The sequence below is a fragment of the Ursus arctos genome, unplaced genomic scaffold (assembly GCF_023065955.2).
Source record: "Ursus arctos isolate Adak ecotype North America unplaced genomic scaffold, UrsArc2.0 scaffold_13, whole genome shotgun sequence".
NCBI classification, from domain to species: domain Eukaryota; kingdom Metazoa; phylum Chordata; class Mammalia; order Carnivora; family Ursidae; genus Ursus; species Ursus arctos.
In genome coordinates, this window is record NW_026622797.1 from 25,734,743 (window position 1) to 25,758,603 (window position 23,861).

Here is a 23,861-nt window from a genome sequence, read left to right on the forward strand (position 1 = left end):
TTTCAGAGGGCATCTGGGATGACCCGTTGATCCTTCACTATGCTTCAGAGATCCCAGGCTGAAGGTAACAAGAGGTAGTTGAGCTATAACCCCAATCTTTACTTTGATTCAAAGAAAATAAATGAAATTATTGTATCACATGAAGCCTCTACCCCTTAGGACTTAAACTGACTTATCGTAGGCTGAGGTGACAGATAATTTGAGAAATCACTTTCTGGTTCAGTGTGCCCACATTCTGGCAAATGGCTACTCCGAGAGATTTTTTTTAGTCCATAGAGTATTTTGCTAGTGATCCTGAGTACCCAGTTTGGAAAACATTTCTAATTATTCACTGGCATATGGTCGTGTCCTTTCTGGCCGTGATTTGTTGCCACTAGTAGTAAGTCTGATAGTCATTCATATTTATCAATATGCCTTTCACACCTAATTCTAGGAAATACTGTACCAATGATATCTGTAAAAAATTTTTTTGTAAATATTAAATTATAATGAACTTGGCTAATTCACCTTGAACAAATAAATAAACCATTCTTATTCTTCCCTCCAAACTCTCTCCCTTGGCAAGCTCTCGCAAATCTTCCCTCTAACGAGAGCCTCACAGATCTATTATTGGAGCCAACATTTGTTCCAAGTTTCGATCCCTAAGGTTCAACTTCTCAACATCACCAATGAATATACACAATTCCATGAAAATCACGTCAACCGCAGTAAGTCTCTAATACGGTAAACAGCTAACACTTCCCCCACCTCTAAAATTCCTAATTATACAACCATTAAAATTATACTAGAAGGAATAAATATAGCCACGTGGGAAATGTTTATAATCTAAAGTGAAAAGAAATAAAATCCTATAATATAACTGTGAACATATAAATAGATATGATCAGAAACATATACAAAAATCAGTCATGCTTACGGGATTTACAGTTAACTTTCTTCCATTTTGGAAAGCCTCAAGTGCTAAGCTACTTGTATTTCTTTAAATTATCCTTTAAAGATATTCCAATTCTTTCATATCTGACAATGTGAACTCACTCTCTCTCTCTCTTAAATTGGCCCCTTAAAATCCACCATTCAGTCAGAAACTCTGGCTCCTCGTCCTGTAATCACCTTGGGTTTTCCTTCCCATGCCTACTTACCATCTGGTCCGCTGCCAGGCACCGCTGCTCCTGCTTCTCTCCCTGCAGATCAGCTCGGTGCAGGTGGGTGCACCTGTCTGCACAGAGTTGCACAGGACCCTTCCTATTGCCACCAATCTGATGCATATCCCCAGGACTTCTCGCTTAGGCTCATACAATAAGCTGGTCCACCAGTGCCTCTAACTCGGTCCTGCTGATTCCAGAGCATCCTGCAAAACCCTTCCTTCTTCCCCCGCACCTTCAACGTCTAACACCCAGCTCTGGAAGAGTCCCTTTCCTGCTTCTTCTGACCAGGCCCTAGAGAATCTCCTCCAGTCTCCCCTCCAGCCTCATGGCTCACCCGCCTTCAGTAATCCCAGTGTACAGCCCATGCTTTCCCATCCACGGGGCTTTTCTCTACCAAGAATGCCCGCCCTCCCAATATAATTGTCCGAATTCCAGACACCTTTCAAACTCCAACTCAAATAGTATCCCCTCCTTGAAATGCTGATCTACCCAGCTCAATGTGGTTCCTCTTAAATTTTTCCAACTCCACTTCTGCGACAACATACATCGTTATCTCTCTCCTCTTAGATTATGAACACTCGCCTTTGAATGTATTGCTTTTAATTCCACCAAGTTTTATATATTGCTGGTAACAAAAATACATTCACTAAACAAACCAATGAAAATAAGTCTAAAAGAAAACAAATTGAAAAGTTCAAGGAATTGTCTTTTTCTAGGCTAGTCTGTAGCAAACTACTTTGATCTACTCTCACAGCTGAGGTTTTAACAAGTAAATTTCATCAGTATGTCCCAGATAACATCTTTACTCCTTCCTTCTCTCTTTTTCTCTCAAGGCTTTTCCAAGAATGGGCATCTCATCTCAGATAGTCTCTGCTCATATACACATGAGGCTTTTGATAATTTTATAATTAATGCTTATAGACATGACCAAGTTCCTCAAGATAGTTTTTAAATGGCTAAAGCCAACTGGATTCTCTATAGGTTAAACATTTAATAATTATAAAGCTCTTCTAGAATATCCGAATCATATGAATTCTGCCTAGTAGGATGTAACAAATTTATTGGCATATGGTGGGGTGTTTTCTGTAGACTGTGGAATCATGGCTAATGCTCCTATTAGGACCCTAAATATACCTCGCTGGACAACTGATAAATCAGAATTTACAGAATTTTTCTTTTAAACTACAATTCAACAATAGTACATATGATGAAGCCTTTTTTAAGAATCAGAAATAAACGATGAAATACACACGCTTCCATTACTACTGAAGAAAATTACCATTATAGGTTGTATAAAAGGCAGGGCTATGGAGGAAGAAAAGAGATAGGAACAAGAAACTCTTAAAGCAAAGGTATTTCTAATGTTTTGGTTCATAATTTGAATGAGTTTAGAGGTATTAATTTTATTATTATGCTACACATATTCTTTTCTAATAACTGCAACAAAAATGAAAGCTAACACCAATCCCCTGCTCTGCATTGTTGTAAGCACTTCTTTCATATTAACTCATTTAAGACACACTAACTCTAGGAGGTATGCATCATCATTATTCACATTTTACAGATCAGAAAATCGAGGCACAGATAAATTAGGTAACTTTCCCAAGGTCACCAGGCATTCTAGCTCCAGAAGCTGCGCCCTTACCACTCTGCTACCAGATATTTTGAAAAGAAGAAAAAATAAGAAGTTAAAAAACAATAGAATCTAATGATTGTTTCATAGGACAGTTACCCTATGCCATCCCCTACTCCCACAGACACATTGGCCACAATGTGAGGAACACAAAGGTTCCTCAGTGAGTTCCTATTTACTGCCAGAGATTGCTCTTCTCTCATTAGGTTTCATTATTTTTCCAGAAGCCATATGACTCACATTGACCTTGCAGTTAACGTAAACACAAGTCTGAAAAGTTTTCTTCTCCACCTATCCAATGTCACACATCTGGAGACCAGATCAACTCCTAGCCTTGCTACAAAGCCTTTCCAGAAAAATATAAGTGGTTGAAAAAGTAACCCCCCTACCAACCACTGTGTAAGCTGAGCCAAGTAACTGGACCATTACAGCTTCAATCTACCTATTAAAAAAAGGATCTGATGATATGTGAGGTTAATTCCATTCTGAAGTGTGAGTCTGTGTTAATCCTTCTCATTTGTGAACTCACCCAGATTATCACCTATAATCACAAGGTCAGTTCCTTTTGCTTGTCGCTTACCCTGGTGGTCCACTGAACCTTCTCCTCTCCATCAGTCAGTAACTAAATTAACAAGCAATTAGTAAGCCATGCGCCAGATGCTCTGATTGGCACTAAAGGGATAAAAACAACCCTAAAACATGTAATTAGTTTGCACTAACTAGTGAAATTTTCCCGTCATGCCTGGACCAGTAGTTTAGGATTAACTATATGGAGAGATTATAATGTGCACTTTCCTCAGAGGGTCCACTGCAGGTAGCCCCCTGGGCCTTAGCTAAGCTCCTACCTCTCTGAATGCAAGGCAACCCCTCTCCCCCAATGGAAGAAAGATAGTGGAGGGGATGATGGGCCAGCTGCCTCTTGCTGGGGGAAAATACGCCAGACTGTGATCCCCATGTGACAAGTGATTGTGGAAGACTGTCAGTTATCGTTCAACATTATCCCCTTGTTTTCAAGAACGGAACCCTGGGCACATGGCTGCCCAAATGAAGACTACACTTCCCAGCCTTCCTTACAATGGAAAGTTGCCATACAGCTGAAATCTGGCCAATGGGATGTAAGCAGAAGTGCCTTCTCGTCCGGTGGCTGGAATGTGAACTGTTGGTTGGGGATGGGGCACCATCATGGACCACAAGGCAGAGAAACAAAATTCCAGAAACAAGGATTTCAGATCGCACGGTCTAGCCAATACTGACCTAAGTCCATGAAAAATGAAAATAAACTTCTTCCCTGTTTCAGCTGAAATGAATTCTAATTAATATAACAATTTTTTCTTCCCTTTCTCCAGCCTTATCCTCTTGCCTGATTCTTATGCTTTAGATGCTATTAGCCAACATGCAGATGCTGAGTTTCAGATGTAGTGTTCAATAATTCATCAGCTGCATACACCACCCAGTGCTCATCACACCACGTTAGATGTTATTTATTTTAAATGTCACTTCTTGGGGCGCCTGGGTGGCTCAGTCGTTAGGCATCTGCCTTCGGCCCGGGGCGTGAGTGTGATCCCAGGGTCCTGAGATCGAGCCCCACATCGGGCTCCCCACTCCGCTGAGAGCCTGCTTCGTCCTCTCCCACTCCCCCTGCTTGTGTTCCCTCTCTCGCTGGCTGTCTCTCTGTCAAATAAATAAATAAAATCTTTAAAAAAAATAAAATAAATGTCACTTCTTAAGAATAGCCTTCTCTGTCCTCCTCTTCATCTGCCCTCCATCAGGCACTATAAGAAATACACTTTCAGGTCCTTAGATTTTTCTTTCATTGTATTTATCACAATTTATGTGTATTTATGTATTTCATTGATTTCTATCTCCATTGCTAGCCTCCAAACAGACTCTGTTTTTGTTTGGTTTTGGTTTCATTTACTTCACCAAAGATCTTCTGTGGCTTGCATAGTGCTTGGCACACAAGAAGCAATAAAATATTTGAGGAATAAGTGACTGAAATAATTGGAGGATCTCCCTACTCTACTAGAAACTCTAGAACATCCACAGTAAACAGTGAAGACCTCTCCATTTGTACTTGCTTAAAAAAAATTATGAGGAAAATTTGTAAAACACTTAGCAGAATTGTTCTCAAATGTATTCAAATGGCATGGCACTTGGAAATTGTGGTACTAAAAAAAATAACGTGAAAATATCTTCATCTCAAAAATAATGCATACTATTTAAAGGAAAATTACATTTCTACGTTTTTGATGTTTGCCCCATACTTCTTCATATATGTTTATTGTCTCTCTAAGGCAGTCATAGCAAAGGGTAAAGAAACATGGGAGAAAAACTTAGTAAGAATTTTATCAATGTGCGTACAAAGTAGGAAAAGATGATCATCATTCAATCTCAGCAGCGGGAAGTGGGGTGGTTTAAGAACCGTTTACTTATCTACACATTTTAGACGCTTCTCTTCATTAATTACAGAAATAGTATGTTTGCAAACAAGTCCGATCAATCTCTAACAATGGTACATTAAAATTAAACATTTTTCATCAAACAGTGGATTTCTCCTTAATACCAGAGATTGCTGCCGATCTTCTAAAGTGTCTCAGTAACTTTAGACTAAGAAGGGATTTCTCCTTGTTATGAGAAGGCAAGACAATTTAACCAGTTCATCCTGAAACTTCACTAATGATCATTGCTTGCATGAGGCACTCCGGAAGACCAAATGCCCAGAGTTATGAGCATCAAAACTAACCATTTGGATAAACAGCCAATATGAGAGACCTCCATTAAGACATGATTGAGAGGGATTTAGAAACAGTCCTTCCATTGGCCTGTTTCTTTCTCCCCGACCAAAGTACTGACTGCGTTGCTGGTACATAATTTAAAAGCACTCTCTCCTTCTCACTGTAGGACCAGAGTTCTAAATGGACACCCTGAAGCTTTGGTCTATCAGCTCTATAGCCATCAGCTCTTTTTCCATCAGTCACTCCTCTTTGTATTTTCTGTAGGTGTTTGGTTGGCTTTTATTGTAAAATATAAAAATACCTCAACGTTAAATGGCGTTCTCTTTCCCTTCCCCCAACCTGATCTCAATCTCGATTCTTCTCTCTCTCTCTCTCTCTCTCTCTCTCTCTCTCACACACACACACACACACACACACACACACACCAAGCCATTAGCTAATTTGGTGGGAAAGAGGCATTGATTCTTCCTTCAAATTTGAATCTAGGTCTTGAAACTAGTGAGAGAATGCACGGTCATGGAAGATGCCAAGAGCACACAGGATTCTGGGCCACTATTAACTTTGCCCCTTACTGGCTTGTAACTTAACTTCTCTATTCAATTATCTTTCGAATAGGGATCGTAATGACTGCCACCCACGCGGCTTTTAGAACAGACTCAGAAGGCAAGCGACCTAACCCGCTACTTAAGAGCACACGTTTGGCCTCCAGCTGCATTACAGTTCAAATACCGGCCCCGCCATTTTACTAGACGTATGATCTGAGTGTGAACGTAAAGTACTTACCAGAGCATCTGATACATAATAAATAAATTATCAGCCCCTGTCATTTCTCCTTTAAAAATTGCAAAGTATCCCACCAATATCATTTCTACTACCTAGAGATGCACACGAAGTAAAATATCCAATAACAGAACATTCATCAAATGCTTTCTCAGTATCCGGTATCACATCCTTCCTTATCCACAAAGCCGGCTGCCCTCCTCAGAGAGGCTGCTCACATGTCCCACACGCTGATGGAGCAGAAGGCCAGCCACAATTCCCTTCAGTTTTAAAGACTCAGCCAGCTGTATCAGCTAAGAACCTCTCTAAAGGTCATCTCTCAGGAAGAAGGGGGAAAAAAGTCCTAATTGCTCTAGTCGGAGAAGTCATTAGTTACGCACCCGGCTGCTAGGGAGCCTGCATGGCCTTTGCAGAAATGGCACCCGCCGTGGGAAAATGTTACCAAAGAGGACAAGTGTTTAACCTAAATATTAAGTAGCTCCCTGCTGTCTACTAATCCATTACTAAGGTGATCTATCTTTAGAGGAACCTTCTTTCTGATTCTAAGGTCCTGATACTTGATTTGCTCAAGCTATAAAATTTTTATTTGGATTCCATGGCCATTTCCATAAGTCAAAATTGCCTCTTCTCCCCTTGCTGTGAGATAGTAAAAGCGTGCAGAACAGATCTTAGACTAAGTGACCTAACCTCATTCCTGTTTAATTTGTCAGGAACAAGCATCATTGATTTTTTTTTTCTGTAACAATCCAGTTGAAAGGCTAGGGCCTTCTTTCGAAATGAGAACACTCCCTTTGGAATCTTGAGTTTCATTGTTAGTTAGTTTGTCTAATCTTAGGGAAACGTCTAAGAGAGGAAACCATATTATTTTCTCTCCAGGAATGTCATACAACTGTTACATACTCTTAAGAGTGTGACAGGGTTCAATTTCTCGTGTTTATAAACACTACCAGACAGCAATATGTGAGTAAAATGCATGGCACAGCTTCTTAAAAAATAGCACCTGGAGTTTGTCATAAAAATGTGCGGTGCTGTGGCTGGACAGACATAAATAAAAACTGCTCGGTGCAGCTTTATCGCTCCTGAATGGCGTACCGATATTTGAAAATGCCTACCATATCTCACTTTAAAAGATTTTCTAGTACCTACAAAATATTTATATAAAACGACTAGAGGATTTTTACAGGAGATACCTAGTGTAGATCATTTATCATGAGGATGAGTTATATAGAAGCATCAAGAATAAATATACCCTTCATATGAAATGGGAATCCAGCCAAGAATAAATATACCCTTCATATGAAATGGGAATCCAGCCTTTCCTTGAGGGCTCATGCAATTCTCTGTTAAATATCATTTTGGGGAGGACAAGGGGCAAAATCATCTTAATGTGGTAATGATATTAACAAAACAAGGGTGTATTTGGGAATTTTTGGTTGGCCCATTATAAGTATTACAGCATCCAAGGTAAAAGGATACACGCTTCTGAAGGTGACTAAAGTTATCACAGAAATTCTTCCTGCATAGAGAAATAGTATAAACACCATTATTACTTCTAAGCCAGAAATGCTATAATTTGGATACGTCTTTATACCCAAATAATCTAAATGTCAGAAATAAGAAACGATCATGGAGTTCTCCCTTGTGGGCTCTCACAATCAGACCACCAGCTCTGAAGTCCCACTTGATGCTAATAATAATAATATCACTCTAAGGTATAGTTAGTTATCTCGTCATTCATATTCTAGCTGCTTGGCTAAAAATGTTGGTCTAAAATAAAAGTATACTATAAAAGAAATTAGCTGAAGGCTAGGTTTGTTGTGAACTGAAATATTTTTTCCAATCCCAATGTTTAAATGGTTAAAAATAATAGCATAGGGCAAAGGCCCTTCTCTTTTTAAGCATTGTGGAAATCTAATTTTAAAGACTTGCAGGCCAAATAACTGTTTTCTTTCTCTGACAATGCCTGATTTCTTCCCAGGCATTAACGACGAATACCAATGGTCTATCATGGTGTCATTAGAAAGTCCATTAAGATAGGCTTTCCAGGATTTCAAGTAGAGTTAACATGTGTCAACTCCTGTCCTCAGCAAGGCTAGCAGAAGGCACTGCTGGGCTGGAACGAGGAAGCAGGCTTAAGTTTTCAAAACAGGTGTTAACTGTTGACATAACCATTAAACATCCTGCTTCTCCAAGACTTTTAGATGAATAGGTACTTTCTCCTTGTAATTTTTAATACAAATTCCTGTATTCCACAAAAAGGTACATTCCTGGGAGAATTTCCAGAAGAATGTGAGTCTGCGAGGTGTGTGTCTCTGCGTGACACCACAGCTCACCCTCCAGTATATGGAGACCTGATAATACCAGAACGACTCAACAGACTGGTCTTGGAAGCCACAAAAGTGGTTAACGTGGCAGCGGGCCTTGTCTCTCTCAATGGCGGCACGGAGGAAGTGGAGAAGTAAAATAAGTTCTAGAAGTGGTTACTCTTCAGCTCCTATGAACGCACAGCTGCCAAACGCATGTCAGAGGACAAGGCAAACCTGTACATTACACAATCGAAGAAAGTTCAAGACGAATGAGATCTTCAAGATCAGCTAGCTCGGGGATTCTCAAGGTTTACTTTAAGAATATTCCTAGGGGCACCTGGATGGCTTAGATGGTTAAGCATGTGCTTTCAGCTCAGGTCATGATCCCGGGTTCTGGATTGAGCTCCAAGTCGGGCTCCCTCCTCAGTGGGGAGTCTGCTTCTCCCTCTCCCTCTGCCCCTCCCCCCCACTCGTGCTCTCTTTCTTGCTCTCTCAAATACATGATCTTCAAAAAAACTACAGGTTATTCCTAGACGTGCCCACTGAGAGTATGACTCAGCAGCAGCAGGTAGGAAGCAGTAGGCATATGTTAACACTCCGAGAGCACTTGCTTTATGCCAGATACTGTGCTAAGTTCTTGACAGGTACCCCTTACTTCATCCTTGCAACAATCCTGTTGGGTAGGTGCTACTAGTTCCCCCATTTTACAGATGAGGAGACCAAGGCACAGAGTGGTTTAGGAATCTGCCTGAGGACATCCAACTAGAAAGTGAGTAAGCTGGCTTCAGGGTCTCAGCTCATCATCACTGCATTGAAATTACCCACCAACTAGGGGCTATGGATAGGCCCAGGGCATTAAGAAAATGTCATGACTGAAATCAGCTTTTCTGAACAGAGAAAGTGAAACCGATAGGAGTGAAGTCTCTTATCTAAGACAAAAATCCTTCAGTGCATTTCCCGGAAGAAATCAACCACTATAGGACACCAACTGTTCTTAAGTATTTTTCTATACTTATTGCTCCAGGAGAAAATGAATAGGTGGTGCTATTAAAAGCCAGCCCAGTGGCTCCAGCTGTGTTGCTTTGACCGAGGTGCTGTTCGGGGGCAGAGATTTCAATCCTCTTCTGCTCAACTCACGGTTCATTCACAGGATAGGACACGTTTCAGAGTCAGCATAAAGGGCTCCCTATCACGGTGATCCTCCAAGCGGGGGGGGCAGAGGGAAAGGGGAGGGAGAGATGCCATCCCCCAAAGTGGTAACTGGAATGTGGGAGACAAGGTTCCCATAATTTGAGGACACACAAGAAAGATGTGATTCTGGTGTGGTTCCCAAGGATGGTCTTCCTGACCCTAAACCGACTATTTCTAAAACCCTTAGTATATGTGAAAACATCATTAGGTCACTGCTTTGTTTTAACAGAAACAGGCGGCCGAATACCCAGAATGACCAGATCTACCCGACGCTGGACCTACTCACGTATAGTCTCTCAAAAAGCGATAAATACATTACCTAACTACATTGGATATGCAGGGATCAGGCCAAAAATCATACAGATTTACTGAAATTCTAGCTTTTTCCCTAGTTGTCATTTCTCTTCAACCATCCAGGTAATTCTCGGGGATCATACGCAAGAATAACCATACATTCCAAATGAAGGGGGAGCCAGCATGACCACAATACAGAGGCGTTTCCAAGATAATGAGGGGCTGGAGGTGGGGGAGGGGGTCAGTCTGTTCCTGTCCCAGTGACGCAAACAGGCAGCCACGTCAAACCAACCTTCATCACTTCCACCTGCAGGTCTTCATGGAGGGACGGCGTCACTTTCACAGCGTTCAGGATCTGATTGAGCAGCTGCTTCTCATCAGAGTCTGTTTCCATGGATACAAACCTCTCTTCTGACAGAAGCTTCTGTAAAGAGGCACAAGGCAATGATCACAGATAGGCTTTCCCCTGCTGCCTTAGTCTGTTGTGTCTCAGTATGTACTGAGGATAACACGTCGTACCCAGGAGCCACGTAGATGGAGGCCATTCAGAAAGAAATCATGCTATGCGCTAACAAAAAAGGAAAAACACGTCAAACCTTTCACAAACAGTTAGGGCAAAGACTTTTTGCTGCTATTAGATAATTCATTCTGAACAACATGGCAACCATAAAGGTTATGTGGTCGGTGGAGAAGGAGGATGAATGTGCCCAGGGGAATCTAGCGCCTTACAAAAGTCACGTTCACACACACCCTTTCCGAACGTAGCTTTGTCACAGGAAAGGAGAAGGTCTTGTTGACAACAAGGTCATTTTTTGGATATTTACCTTGTTACTTCCTAACGTGAACTGTCATTTACCCAAGAAGTATTCATGTACTCACAAATCTGAATGCATTTTCATCAGAAAATGAATCCCACAAAAACCAGAATGAGATGACGTTCACTTTCATGAGGTCTCTCAGGAGATATTACATCTCACAGTTCTTTTCTGTGAGGGGACAACTCTCATTTTTTATAAAATTCCGTCTTAGATTGTATCAAAACCCTCCCTAGAGCTCCTACTCCTTCATCTTTTCCTGGATCCACAAGGACTAAGTTAAAATATCAGAAGTCAGCTGTGAAGTCCACCTAAGTCTTTTCTTCTCCATACTAAACCTCCTTAGGCATCTTCAAACGTTCCTGGTGCGAGATAGCTTCACAGATACTCTCCTGCTTAAAATGTGGCCTCCAGAGTGAATGTCACACTTTAAGGGGTGGTCTGACATTAAAAAATAATGCAACCAAGAGCGCTCCCTAGGTACACTATGAACTTTGGGTGATTAAGATAGGTCATTGTAGGCTGATCCTTGGTAAGAAATGTACCATTCTGGTGAATGATAATAGAGGAGGCTAGGCATGGGTGGGCGTAGGGGGCATATGGGAAATTTCCTTCTTCTCAATTTTATTGTAAATCTAAAACTGCTCTTTAAAAAAACATCTTAAAAATGTTTAAGATGGCAGAAGGGAAGGACAAAAATAAATGGGGTCTTTGGTGGTACCACTGAGCTGTCGCACCAAACCTAGAACTGCCTGCTTCTAGAATTCTAGTTATGTGAGATAATTAAATGTGTTTATTGCCTAAAACCCAAAGCCCAAAAACAGCAATGCATAACTTTAATTATATTCTCAGATCAAATGAGCTTAGTTGTAAGTCACAGTACATTCTATGCTGACTCACCCTGAAATCCCTAATTCTCATTCACAAGGGCTGCAATTAAGCTATTCTTCCCATTCTGTCCCGAGGCCGTCAATTTTTGAGACCCTTGTGTAAGATTTTATATTTATCCCTGTTAAATCTGTCCTCGTCGCATTGAGCGTAGACTTGCAGCCATGAAGAACTTTTGGAATTCTGATTCGTCCTGTGTAAGGGCCCCCTCTTTTAGTGGAATGTCACTGCAGATCTAGAAAACAAGTATTTCAAGGGGAAGAAAGGGATAAAGAAGGGGGGGTAATCAGAAGGGGGAATGAAACATGAGAGACTATGGACTATGAGAAACAAACTGAGGGCCTCAGAGGGGAGGGGGGGTAGGGGAATGGGATAGACCGGTGATGGGTAGTAAGGAGGGCACGTATTGCATGGTGCACTGGGTGTTATACACAACTAATGAATCATCGAGCCTTACATCGGAAACCAGGGATGTACTGTATGGTGACTAACATAATATAATAAAAAATCATTAAAAAAAAAAAAAAAGAAAGAAAACAAGTATTTCAAACCTCCTTAGGACTCCCCGACATTTTGTCTACAGCCTCTCAAAAGAGACTTTCTTCACTATCACGCAGTGCACGCCAGGCACCCGAGAGTTAAGCTTACATACAATCTTTTTTTACTTAAAGTGATAAGGGCTGGAAAGCCCTACAAGAGTGTGAAAGTTCAGGGGAAGTAACCGGGTGGTAAGAGAAAAACTCACCGCCCATCAAGTCACTGGAGTTAACATGATAACCAAGCCCTTGAAAACATGGTTCTGTAAGCTTAGAGTGTTTGGGAGTTAAAAAAGTCAATGGGAGGCACCTGAGTGACTCAGTTAAGCGGCTGACTCTTAATTTCAGCTCAGGTCATGATCCCAGGGTCATGGGATCAAGTCCCACCCGGGGCTCCATGCTCAGCGGGGAGTCTGCTCAAGATTCTTTCTCCCTCTCCCCTGCCCCTCCCCCCACTCTTGTTGTCTCTCTCTCAAATAAACAAATAAATACATCCTTTTTTAAAAAAAGGGAAATCTGTACAATACTAGAGAAAAGGGAACATACATAGCAGATCGAAACAAACTCCCATTCACATTCATGGTTGGCCCAGTCACCCTGGAGGAAGCAAAGAGTTTTTAATAACACCGACAATGTTTAAAAAGGTCCAGCGTTAATGCACATTAAAACATATTTTCTAATTTCAATCCACTGGAGAAAGAAGAGCCACAGTATTCTCTTTTGTATGTATGAGAAAAACACTGAAAGGATGAAATAGTACATGCTAATGTGAAAAGACATCTGACAAATGCCACCAATCCATGGCCACCCTGAATACACCCCACGGGCTTGTCACTTAGGAACGAAGCCACTTCAAAGTCAATATATTATATAGTCATCACCTTTGCATTGTTGGAATTAGACCTATTCTATACGGTGTAAAATACAAATGAACAAACGCTCAGAAAGGGAAAGTGTCCAAGCAATCTGACCTTTCTGATTAGGCCAATTTTTTTTTTTTCCTCCCATTCTTGCTCTGGAAACAAAACACATGAATTCATTCACCCACCTAACTGTGAAATAGATAACAAGACAAAATCTTTCCGGTTTACTATTAATTCTCCTTACACAGAACCAAAGATGTTGAGCGTACATAAGATCTTGATTGGTACAGAACTTGAGGTGTCTCTCTTGGGATCTTCTGCCCTCCTGAAGTTGGACATCCCCCGAAATATTTCATTTCTGTATGAGCTCAGCTGGGAATCAGTGTCAGACGACAAATGCTCAACAAGCTAATCCTACGCCCAGAGAAATGCTGGTAAATATAAGAAAATTCTGTTTTCCTCTGTGGTTATTACCTAGTTCAATCAAATTGTGGTCCTAGCTCAATCAACAGCTAGCATTTAAAATGTGAAGTAATTGCTCTTTCAATGCCAAAGTAGCCTGTCAATTTCTGTCACCTGGTCGCACCATACCTGTATTCCTGCCAAGGCATGTTGGGCCAGTTTCACATTCTTGGATTCCAAAGCCAACTGGAGAGGAAGCAAGCATTTCTCCCTGGCAAACACATAAATAAGGACAACGTATGAGCTCAGCAAAGCTGGCAGTCAAGTGATACAGCCTTATGCACACCCACTCCCAAATGCTGTGATACACACACACATGAAAACTATAACTGATAATAAAAATGCACATGGACTTTAAAAAAACACAGCAAAAAATCTGTGCTGAAATGACAGCATATCAGCACTTGCCTTGGCTGCAGGAAGAGCCAACACAAGGACCCTCAACCAATTGTTTTGATGCACAAATTATTACATGGCGGGACTCTCACCGGTCCACGCGCGTGCCTTGCTCACACCTCTCTCTCACCTACAAAGTGAATGCATCATTACTACTACTCCGCCTCATCAACATAAATTGAAATTCTATTAACTTGTCAATTTCTCGCCAATTCAAAATGTTCAACAATCATTTATAATTTTTAAATTTTTAAATTTGCTTTTTAGTCTCCAACAGGTAGAGCTGAATTTTGTGATGGGTTCCCAATAACCATGTTTCCAAGGCAGAATATAAATATCAGCAGCTTTGACCAATGAGAAGTACCTGGTGCCATGGGAGAGATGAAAAAGATGTGTGGAGAGGTCCTTGGATATTTTAAAGCTTAAAAAAATAACTGGGCACTAAAATATGTTAGGAATAAACCAAAAGAGCTATTAAAAAAAAATCTTTCTGTTAGAACATTCACTCTAAATAATTAAACAATATCCAAGAATTTTAATCAACTTCTTATTTCCCCCTGGAGCTACAGTGGCACAACAAATGGAATGTTTAACTTCATTTTACCAGGTTCCCCCGCCCCCACTTAAACCACAGCAACCTCATTTTTATCTGTTTTCTATTTTCAGCATAAACTGAGAGATTCATGGCGTATGAAAGCTACAGGGTGAGACTATAAGATTTCGTCTTTGGAGAAATACGGGTCACTGTTGTAGAACACAATGAAACAGCAAGTTAATTATAGCTCTGATTCCTTCCTATCACCCTGCAGCTCTGCCGCTTTCCTATGGATCCTCCATCAGCAGCTCCGTGACAGATGAAGCAAGAGTCACAGACCCTCCCTACTGCTGGCCACAAAGACAGAACAAAGCCAGACTCCATCAGAGAGAACATGAGCCTTCCCAGGCCTTCTCACCTCTCCCCTCACCAACCCAATGCTACAATAGCCATTTTTACGTGACAATCGATTAACACTGCAACCATTCTTCATTAGACACATCCTGCGACAGGTGGATAAATTACGCAACTGTGTTACTTCCGGCTGGGGGGCTGGAATTTTGTCACCGTACCGTTACTGCCGACTTCACTACCATCCCAAGGCAAACACTGCTATGGAGTCAATTAAAGCAGGAGTGGCTGATTGTTTCCAAGTTTTCTTTTTTTTTGTTTTAATCATAACCAGCTTATTAGCCAGAACAATTAACTGGAAGTGTGAATGTTGAGCAGTAGAAATAACAGGCAGATGGAGAATTAACAGAAGAACCACAGAATCTCATCTGCAAACCCTTGAAACATCAAATTTCCATCAAGATTCATTCAATGGGAATGAACTTTCAGCTCACATTTGGAGTCAGATCTGCCAGTGAAGGCGCAGGACCAGTGAACAGGTATGGAGATCCCAAACCCTCACGATCTCACAGCCTGGAGGAAGGGAAGTCTCTGCTCAGTGGCCCTGGGCTGAAAATGCACAAGTAGCACACACTGCCCACCCAGGGCCCCAAAGAGAGTGGAGGCCACATTCGGCAGCCACAAGGACACTCTGGAAATGCTGACCCTCCCAACCCTTGGGAAGCCACACTATGTTTGCATTCAAACAACTACAGACTCATATCGTTCTGCCGTCTTCCCAGAAATAGTCCTTGAAATCCTCATTCCACTTCCTCATCTACTTCCACATTTGTACTGATTTGTACTGCAGACCTGAGCCAGGTTATGGACAAATGCCAGGGCCACCAGGTTGCACCATGATTCTAGGGGACACCACTGAATGGCCTGCTCCCTGTGCTAGTCATGGTCACCGGACAGGACTGAAAGATGTACGTGGTTCGGCTAGGTGTGGGCTGAATTGAAAGATGCCAGTGTTTAGTGGAAACAACATGGGCTATGGAACCACATGGACCTGGATTCAAAGCCTTACTATAAATTGTATGATCTCAGTCAATATGCTTAACTTTGTTGGGTCTTACTTCCCAATCCATAAAAAGGGCATCTGATGACCAGTCCTGCAGGGTTGCAGTAAGGAGTACAAATAATATATCAGGGGTTGGAAAACTTTCCACAGAGAGGCAGATAATAAATATTTTAGGTTTTCTGTTCATGTTGTCTCTGTCCTAAGTACTTGACTCTGCCATAGCACAGGAGCAGTCATAGACAATACATAAATCAATAAGCATGGCTATGTCCCAATAAAACTTTATTTACAAAAACAGGCAATAGACGAGATTTGGCCTATAGGCTATAGTTTGCCCAGCCCTGATACAGAGAAAGGCAGCACAGATCATGATTTGCCACACAGGATAATAAGATCTAATCTTGGCATGGTATGTAGAAAGATTTTGCACAAGAGAGGGAGCTAAGGGTTTTGACAGAACCAAACTCTCTCCTAGAGGGAGATCTTATAGAACCAAGATCTCTCTTAGAAAATAAGTGTTTTGAGAAAGCAGACAGAGGTTTCATCTAGGTACTAAGCCAAGCACTCCATCCATTCAACCATCTATCCAAACAACATTTGAGTGCCAGCAAGACACCATCATGGGTGTTTAGAAAAATCTGGCCAAAAACAGAACTGAACAAATACTTGATTTCATTTCATTCAAGGAAAGAAAGAAAAAAATAAAATTAGCACTTATTTCTCTGTATAGTGTACCTGTCATTTCAACATTAAAATAGGCATTTTTACCCTGTTTTATATTTGAGAAACTGGACGTTCAGAGAGGTTCTGTAGCCTGCCCAAGGCTACATAGCTAAAATCTACTGGAGACAATCCACAAGGAAATCTATCTGACTCCCAAGACCAAGTTCCTTCCAACACCCTTTGGTCTCAAAAGATCAAAGCAAAGTTAGAATAGATCTGTTTCTTAGCCTTTTCTCAATCATGAACATAAAATATCTGGCACACGACCCTCTTCCTAGGGAAGTACAGAAATCATTTCAGGGGACTCATGACCCCCTAAACGTCAACTTCATATGGACCCCAAGTTAAAAGCCCCTGACCTCAAGGGAAAGGACCCCACCCAACATGGCAGAAATTGTGATGGGTCAGAGAAGACTGACATGTTCCCTGACTGGGCTTCGAGTTCGGCAAGGATAAGCTTTGAAGTGATGTTCTGCTGAGCCCTGGGGCAGAGAGGGGGTTTTGTGTGTGTGTGTGTGTGTGTGTGAGTGAGAGAGAGAGAGAGAGAGAGAGAGAGACTCTCTTCAGGATCCGAGGGCTCTTCTCCCCTCAGACCCAGCAGTGCCCCATTAGCATCACGAGCCTCAGCCCCTGACTTCAACAGGAAAGGAACACATGGAAAATGCAAGAAGCTCACGGGCACAACTGATTTCATTGCTGGCTCTGTGGTACCATAAAAACTCTTGCTGCCTTAGTTTTTTTAAGTGATTTTAATAAAAGAATAACAGGCCTGTTAATTGGGTCTCAGGATGAAATTTATAATGAAGTTGCAAGGTGGCACATACCCAGTCCCCTTTGCACAAACTGTATTAGAATAAATCATCTTTCAATCTTTCTAGATGCTGTCTCGTTGGGAAAAGGGCATACCAAATATCAATATTCAGTTACATTAAGCGATTATTTTTTATGCACAGGCATGTGCAAGCTCCCTCTTGCCTAATTAAATAAGGGCAGTGGCCTCAGGTTTCATGTCCTGACATGTGATTATTTCCTAAAGAAGAATTAGCAGTGTTGCATATGCATGAGGAACACATCTTCCTGTGACACTGTGTCTGGTTGTGTCAAGGAGACTAAACCTATTTCCTTTACTGTGTTGTCAAGACTAGTTTTACTGGGCTGGAAGATAGCAATGAACACAGGGAAATTAAAATGGGTGAATAGGGGGAAAGTCAGGATTTACCAAAAATTAGCTTTCAATACCAACCTCAGTACGAACTTCAAGTTAAAACCAAATCAATTCTTGAATGTTGGGCTAATTTCTCTTTGATGAACCACATGGAAAAACGCACAGAGATACTGTAGATTTGGAAGGTCTGACACTCTCCAATTCTAGGATTCTAGGATCTGGGCCATTTATTCAATAACTGTCTGAAATGTTTCATATAATAACCATGGCTCTGGTTGAAAATCAGATGTGCAAATGCCCATGATCACAAGTTCATCTTTACTATTTATTTAATTACAACTTTTGAAAGTAGAGATTTAATTGTTGACAAGACAAAGAGATATTAGATTTCCTGTCCAAGGTCCCATGTTTGTAAATGAAACAGTTGTGATTTAAACTTGGACCATGTGTCTTCAGAACCCATAGCCTAGACCTCCACAATGCCTTCACCAGAGACAGCTCCCCACCAAATGTGGTGTAAGACATACCACTTTAAAGATAGAAGTTCGGGGGGCGCCTGGGTGGCTCAGTCTGCTAAGCGGCTGCCTTTGGCTCAGGATACAGTCCTGAGTTGGGTTCCCTGCTTGGCAGGGAGCCCGCTTCTCCCCCTGCCCCTCACCCCACTTGTTGCTTGTGCTGTCCCTCTCTCTCTCTCAAATAAATAAATAAAATCTAAAAAAAAAAAAAAAAAGATAGCAGTTTGAATGTCTCCCAGGTTAAAAGACTGGAGACAGGCATCAAACAAGTAATGTAAATTATCTTATTTTGAGTGACAATCAATGAAGCAATGCATTATATTTGACAGCTGGTATGTAGTTATGACAAGGTATAGACAGTTTGGGTGAATGGGAAAATGTGGCTTTAAAACCAGTTGCTGAGTTTAAGCTAAAGCCATCCATTTCTGTAGTAGCCACAGACCTTCCCAACTTGAGCTCAGGTTTTTCACCACTTCCCCTCCCCCCATGTATGACACTTGGGCCTTTATCATTCGTGTTTATGAATACTGAGGCTGTAACCTGTTTGTATTGACACTGATGAATTTTCATTGACTAAGCTTCACCAGAGCCAATTCTGTTGAACCAACTGGAATCAAATTGGTTCCTTAATTGACTTTCTCTGTGGTGCTGTTAAAAAGGTTTCTATTTTCTTATGATTTTCACTTCTATTTTAATAAAATGATTTTTATCAGTATCAATCCTTCTATATTTCATAACAAAGATTAGATTCACCCTCCAGGAACCTTTTTTAAGCCCTACGAATGCAACTATGAACAACATAAAATTCCTTCTCTCCTGCAGGCTTTCAAGATTTCTAAGCAAGCCTACTGCAATTATTAAGTTGAACACATGAAATTGCCATTTTTGCAGGTTGGAAAGGGCTAAATATCAGGAATTTTATATGACTTAATCTATTTTAAAAATCCCAAATTATATAATATGGTTATACTCATATTTTCCCTCAAAATATTTATTTTCACTATTTTTTTTTTATTATAAAAGGCTTACATGTACACAAAAACATCCAAACAGTACAGAGGGATAGATAGCAACGAGAGTCAATTAAGGTACTAAGAGTGAACTGAATGTTGACAATGGGTGTTTTCAGATAGTGGCATGGGGGAATCTTGTTTATTTATACTTTCTATTTGTACCAATTTTTATATAATAACTCTAGAATATACTTGCATGATCTGAACAAAATCTTTTTAAAGCCATAAAGCCATTGGCTCCTTACAAAAATAACCATCGTGTTTTCTGTTCAGCTCAAAACGGTGAGTGCCTTTGCTTGTACACAGGCAAAATATTAAATATGGAACTAATTTTCTCCCGTTTCTTACTGGTACTCACATCAACAGTCCATGTATTCTTATTTATTTATTTTTTTTGAGAGAGAGACAGAGTGTGTGCGTGCGAGCACGCACGTGCACACACACACGAGCGGCCAGGGGAGTGGGGGACAGAGGGAGAGGGAGAGAGAGAATCTTAAGCAGGCTCCACCCCCAGGGCTTGATCTCATGACCCTGAGATTATGACCTGAGCCAAAGTCAAGAGCTGGACGTTTAACTGACTGAGCCACCTAGGTGCTCCATTTCAGTCCATGTATTCTTTATAGAATTATACCTGCTCTTCTTGTCCATAAAGAATGCCTCCTTTTACATGATGGGCCACACAATGCTAATTGATTTGTTTTTTAATGAAAGGACAACTACAGGCATTTAAATAGGCTTATAAATCATCTGAAAACTTGTAAATACTATCTGGATTTTAACCTTTGCTATTTGATAGGTCTAATGACTCCTACTGTATTGTAGATGGGTATATGTATGGAGGTAGGTTAAATTTGTTCTAGAATTTACCTTGAAAATCATATTTTTCTAACATCTATGAGACAAGCTCGTTTTGACATCTTTTTTTTAACAAAAGAAGGCAGTTCAGAAGAAAAAAAGCTGTAAAAGAATAGAAAGTAACAAACGCACAAAAATATTGTTACATTATTGTGATGGGACAATGGTAAACCCATTTACCTTTCTCATTTCAAAGTTTTCATCTAATATTCTTACAGTATATTAGAATACAGAACACTACAGGTCGAGAAAACAATTGATTAAGGAGAGCACATTTTTATTCATTTTGAAAATACCTTTTTCCAGTTTTATTGTGACTTACTGACCTATAACATATCAGTTTCAGGCGTACAACATAATGATTTGATGTATATGTATACCTCACAATAAGCTCAGTTAATGTCTAACACCTCACATAGTTACAATTTTTTTCTTGTGATGAGAACTTTGAAGTGGACTCTTTTCAAATATACAACAGTGTTGTTAACTATAGTCCCCATGCAGTACATGACATCTCAGAACTTATGTATCTTTGGAAAAAAATTAAAGACACATTATGGCTTGATATTTTCCCCTACAATCTGGGTTTATTAATATTAATACTTCTGCCATAAGATATACATTCTGGTAATCAAGTAGAAAAACACTAAAGTTGTTGTCGTTGTTGTTGTTATTTTAATTTCTAGAGGGAAAGAGACATGAAGTCCGCACTAATCATAAGGGAGGCTGCTCTGGAATTCATTTTTTCCGCAACTATTGAGCATTTATTATGTTCAGGGCATTACAGACGGAAAAGCAGCCATCATTCCTGTCCAAGATAGGTACAAGTGTCAATTCACCTTCTGATCATCAAAAAGAACGAAAATGCCTGAGAAGTGTTAGCATCAGGGCTATTAAAGTCAGCTGAGCCTATAAAGATGAGTGAGTCCAATAAAAAGACCAAAGCAAGTGGCCTTCTCCCTCCCATCTGACACAAACATGGTATTGGACACAACATATTGGCTTTTTTCTTTGGCTTGCGTGTTCGGTCACTGTCAACCAGACGATCCCTAACTGATACACGGGAGAGGAGCCACGCAAGTATAGAAAGGCCATTTAGTAAAGCCTTCAGTGTGCCGGGCACCACTTTAAGAGCTGAGGCACATGATCTACTTTAAGCTTCATGTCAACCCAATGAGGAGGGACAAAAAGTATCGGCATTTATCCATGAGGGACTAAGAGGACAACAGAGGAAAACTCACTCCCGGAAAAAGGTAGAGGAGCAACGGGAGCCGTGAACTCAAGCTCCTCCACAGCATGTGACCTTAAGGGTTACCATTTGTTGCTCTCAAACCCTGTTCCAAGACTGAGTTAAACATTTTACACCCGGTAAGCCTGTGAAGGACCTTTCATGAAAAACAAATAAGCAGCCCAGCCTCCTTTTTTTCCTGTCCATCCAACCTTATATTTCTTCACATTATCTCCCACGTCAACCATTTACACACTGACTTGTACATTTTTCCACTGGGTAACACTGTAAACTCTTTCTCGCCTCCAACACGCTTAGCAATTTCTCATACAACCTTTCCTGTGGCACTATGAAAAGGTTTATTCTTTAAGACTTCCATAAAAAATAATTTGTCAATAGCTGTCAAGAGCTTGCTAACGTGACGATGCTTTCGCTGAGGATTTTCTACTCCATGAAACCTTTCTAAAGAAATCGTTATACATGTAGCAAAGCTTTAGATGCAAAGACTTTTTACTCTCATTTTATTTATAATGTAAATAAAGTTAAAGAAATCATGGCACATTTATAGAAGGGAATAATAGACAATAATTAAAAGTATTCTGGAAAGTTTTCATTGACACAGGAAAGTGCTTTGAAATCTTATGCCAAAAAATTTAAAAATGAAAATGCAATGGAGAATATATACCATGTCATGGCCCCCCTCTTAAATAAACCATTACATACAATTATAGAATGGATGGAGGAGAGAGAGTCTGGTAAGAAATTCCTCAGAACACATCCAGAATCTCTCTCTGCCTTTTGGGAATATGGATAATCTTGGTTTTATTATTATATGTTTCTACATTTAAAAATTTTTCAAGAATATATTACCTTTAGAAATAAAAAGTGGAGCTAGCCCTGTACTCCACGAGCAAAAACACCCTCTCATTTTCCTTCAAAGCTTTTGGCCAGGGACCCTGAATGGCCATGTTTCCCGTAACAGCTTTCATCTAATCCTTCCGGAGCTTCTGCTGTGCCAACTTCTGAAAGTCGGTCAAGTCACCACCCTTCCCTCTGTCTCAAAAACTAGGCCGCATTCCTGGAATAGTTTCCCTTCTCCTTTCCTCTAAGACATTCCTTTACCATCCTTCAAACACTTCCTGAATTCTTTCTTCTCCCTAAAGTCTTTTTGACTGAAAATAGGCTTGCTTATGACCCTAAAATATAATTACCTTAGTCATGTAATCTAAAATAAGTATGCTTAATTTCATTTTGCTTCTTTCTAGGACAGGTTTTCCCACAAACTTCCAGCCTTAGCATGTAAATATACCAGTAGCATGAAACCTCCCGATGGGAACGGTTCTGCCCCGCGCCATAACACGGAACCACGTGCATTTTGTTGCTTAATGATTTTTTATGATGGAAGCGTTCCAACTGGCAATCAAGAGGCAGGACTCTGCCCAGAATCTCTGCCATGAAGAGGTAAAAAGCAATAAACCACCAAAACAGAAAGGATTTCTAACTCAAATATTCAAATCTTAGGGAAGAAAAAAAGTAGCTGGACAATACCACAACATAATCTTTTTTATGTGTCGACAATTTTATGCCAATAGGTAGCTACCTCTTGAAAATTAACAATTAATGGTATTAATATCTTTCAGAAAAGTCTATGTAACTAAAGTCAGGTAACTTAAAAAGGCAAAACTAAAATGGTCACATTGAGACAAAACTGTGATTTATGCTTTATTCAGAACTCACTGGCCTGTTAAAGTTCACAAATAATATAGATATACACATTTTTTAAATAATGACTTCTCATCATTTAAATGCCATGATAGTGAAATTATAGGGCTAAAAGTAAAGTAACATTTTTCTGTGAAATATAAAAATCGCTGTTGTGATGTCAAAATGTCTTAAAAAACCAGTCCATTAGCAGATCAGCACAACTGTCAGAACTAAAATTTGTATTCCTCAATTGTTAATAACTCATTTGTGAAAAGTACATAAGATTCTTAGTAATATAAAGGTCTTTTTTAAAATAAAAATTTATCTAGCCTACTATATATGCTCAGATTCTGTATGAAAACATAGGCATATAATGATAAGATACCCAGTTCATGTCCACATGGAAGCCACAGCCTCAGGGAAGTAACAGACACAGGATAATATAAAAACATAGGTAATAAAGCAATGCACACTTTTATTATGGTATAAACAATCAACTATGAATGTACAAAAGGAGTAGGAAAGATCCTGTCTAGAAAAATCCAAGTGTCTTCATGGACAAGGTGATATTCATTTGGCCTTGAAATTGAGTGGTAGTATGGGACTTGGTAAGCCAGGGAAAGAAATGGGAAAGACATACCCAGCTGAGGTTGTAGGTGCAAAGG

At 40.3% G+C, this 23,861-nt stretch overlaps 1 protein-coding gene across 4 annotated transcripts in view; it reads right to left on the reverse strand.

Moving 5' to 3' along the window:
- ARFGEF3 (ARFGEF family member 3) overlaps positions 1–23,861 on the reverse strand; it is a 166,723-nt gene that overhangs the window by 110,784 nt on the left and 32,078 nt on the right. For all 4 annotated transcript variants that reach the window (XM_057311016.1, XM_026504890.4, XM_057311015.1 and 1 more), the window contains exons 3-4: positions 13,778–13,859; positions 10,377–10,508 (exon numbers count right to left, since the gene is read on the reverse strand). In XM_057311016.1, the coding sequence (XP_057166999.1) occupies positions 10,377–10,508; positions 13,778–13,859 (214 nt within the window). The remainder of the gene's footprint in view (positions 1–10,376; positions 10,509–13,777; positions 13,860–23,861) is intronic.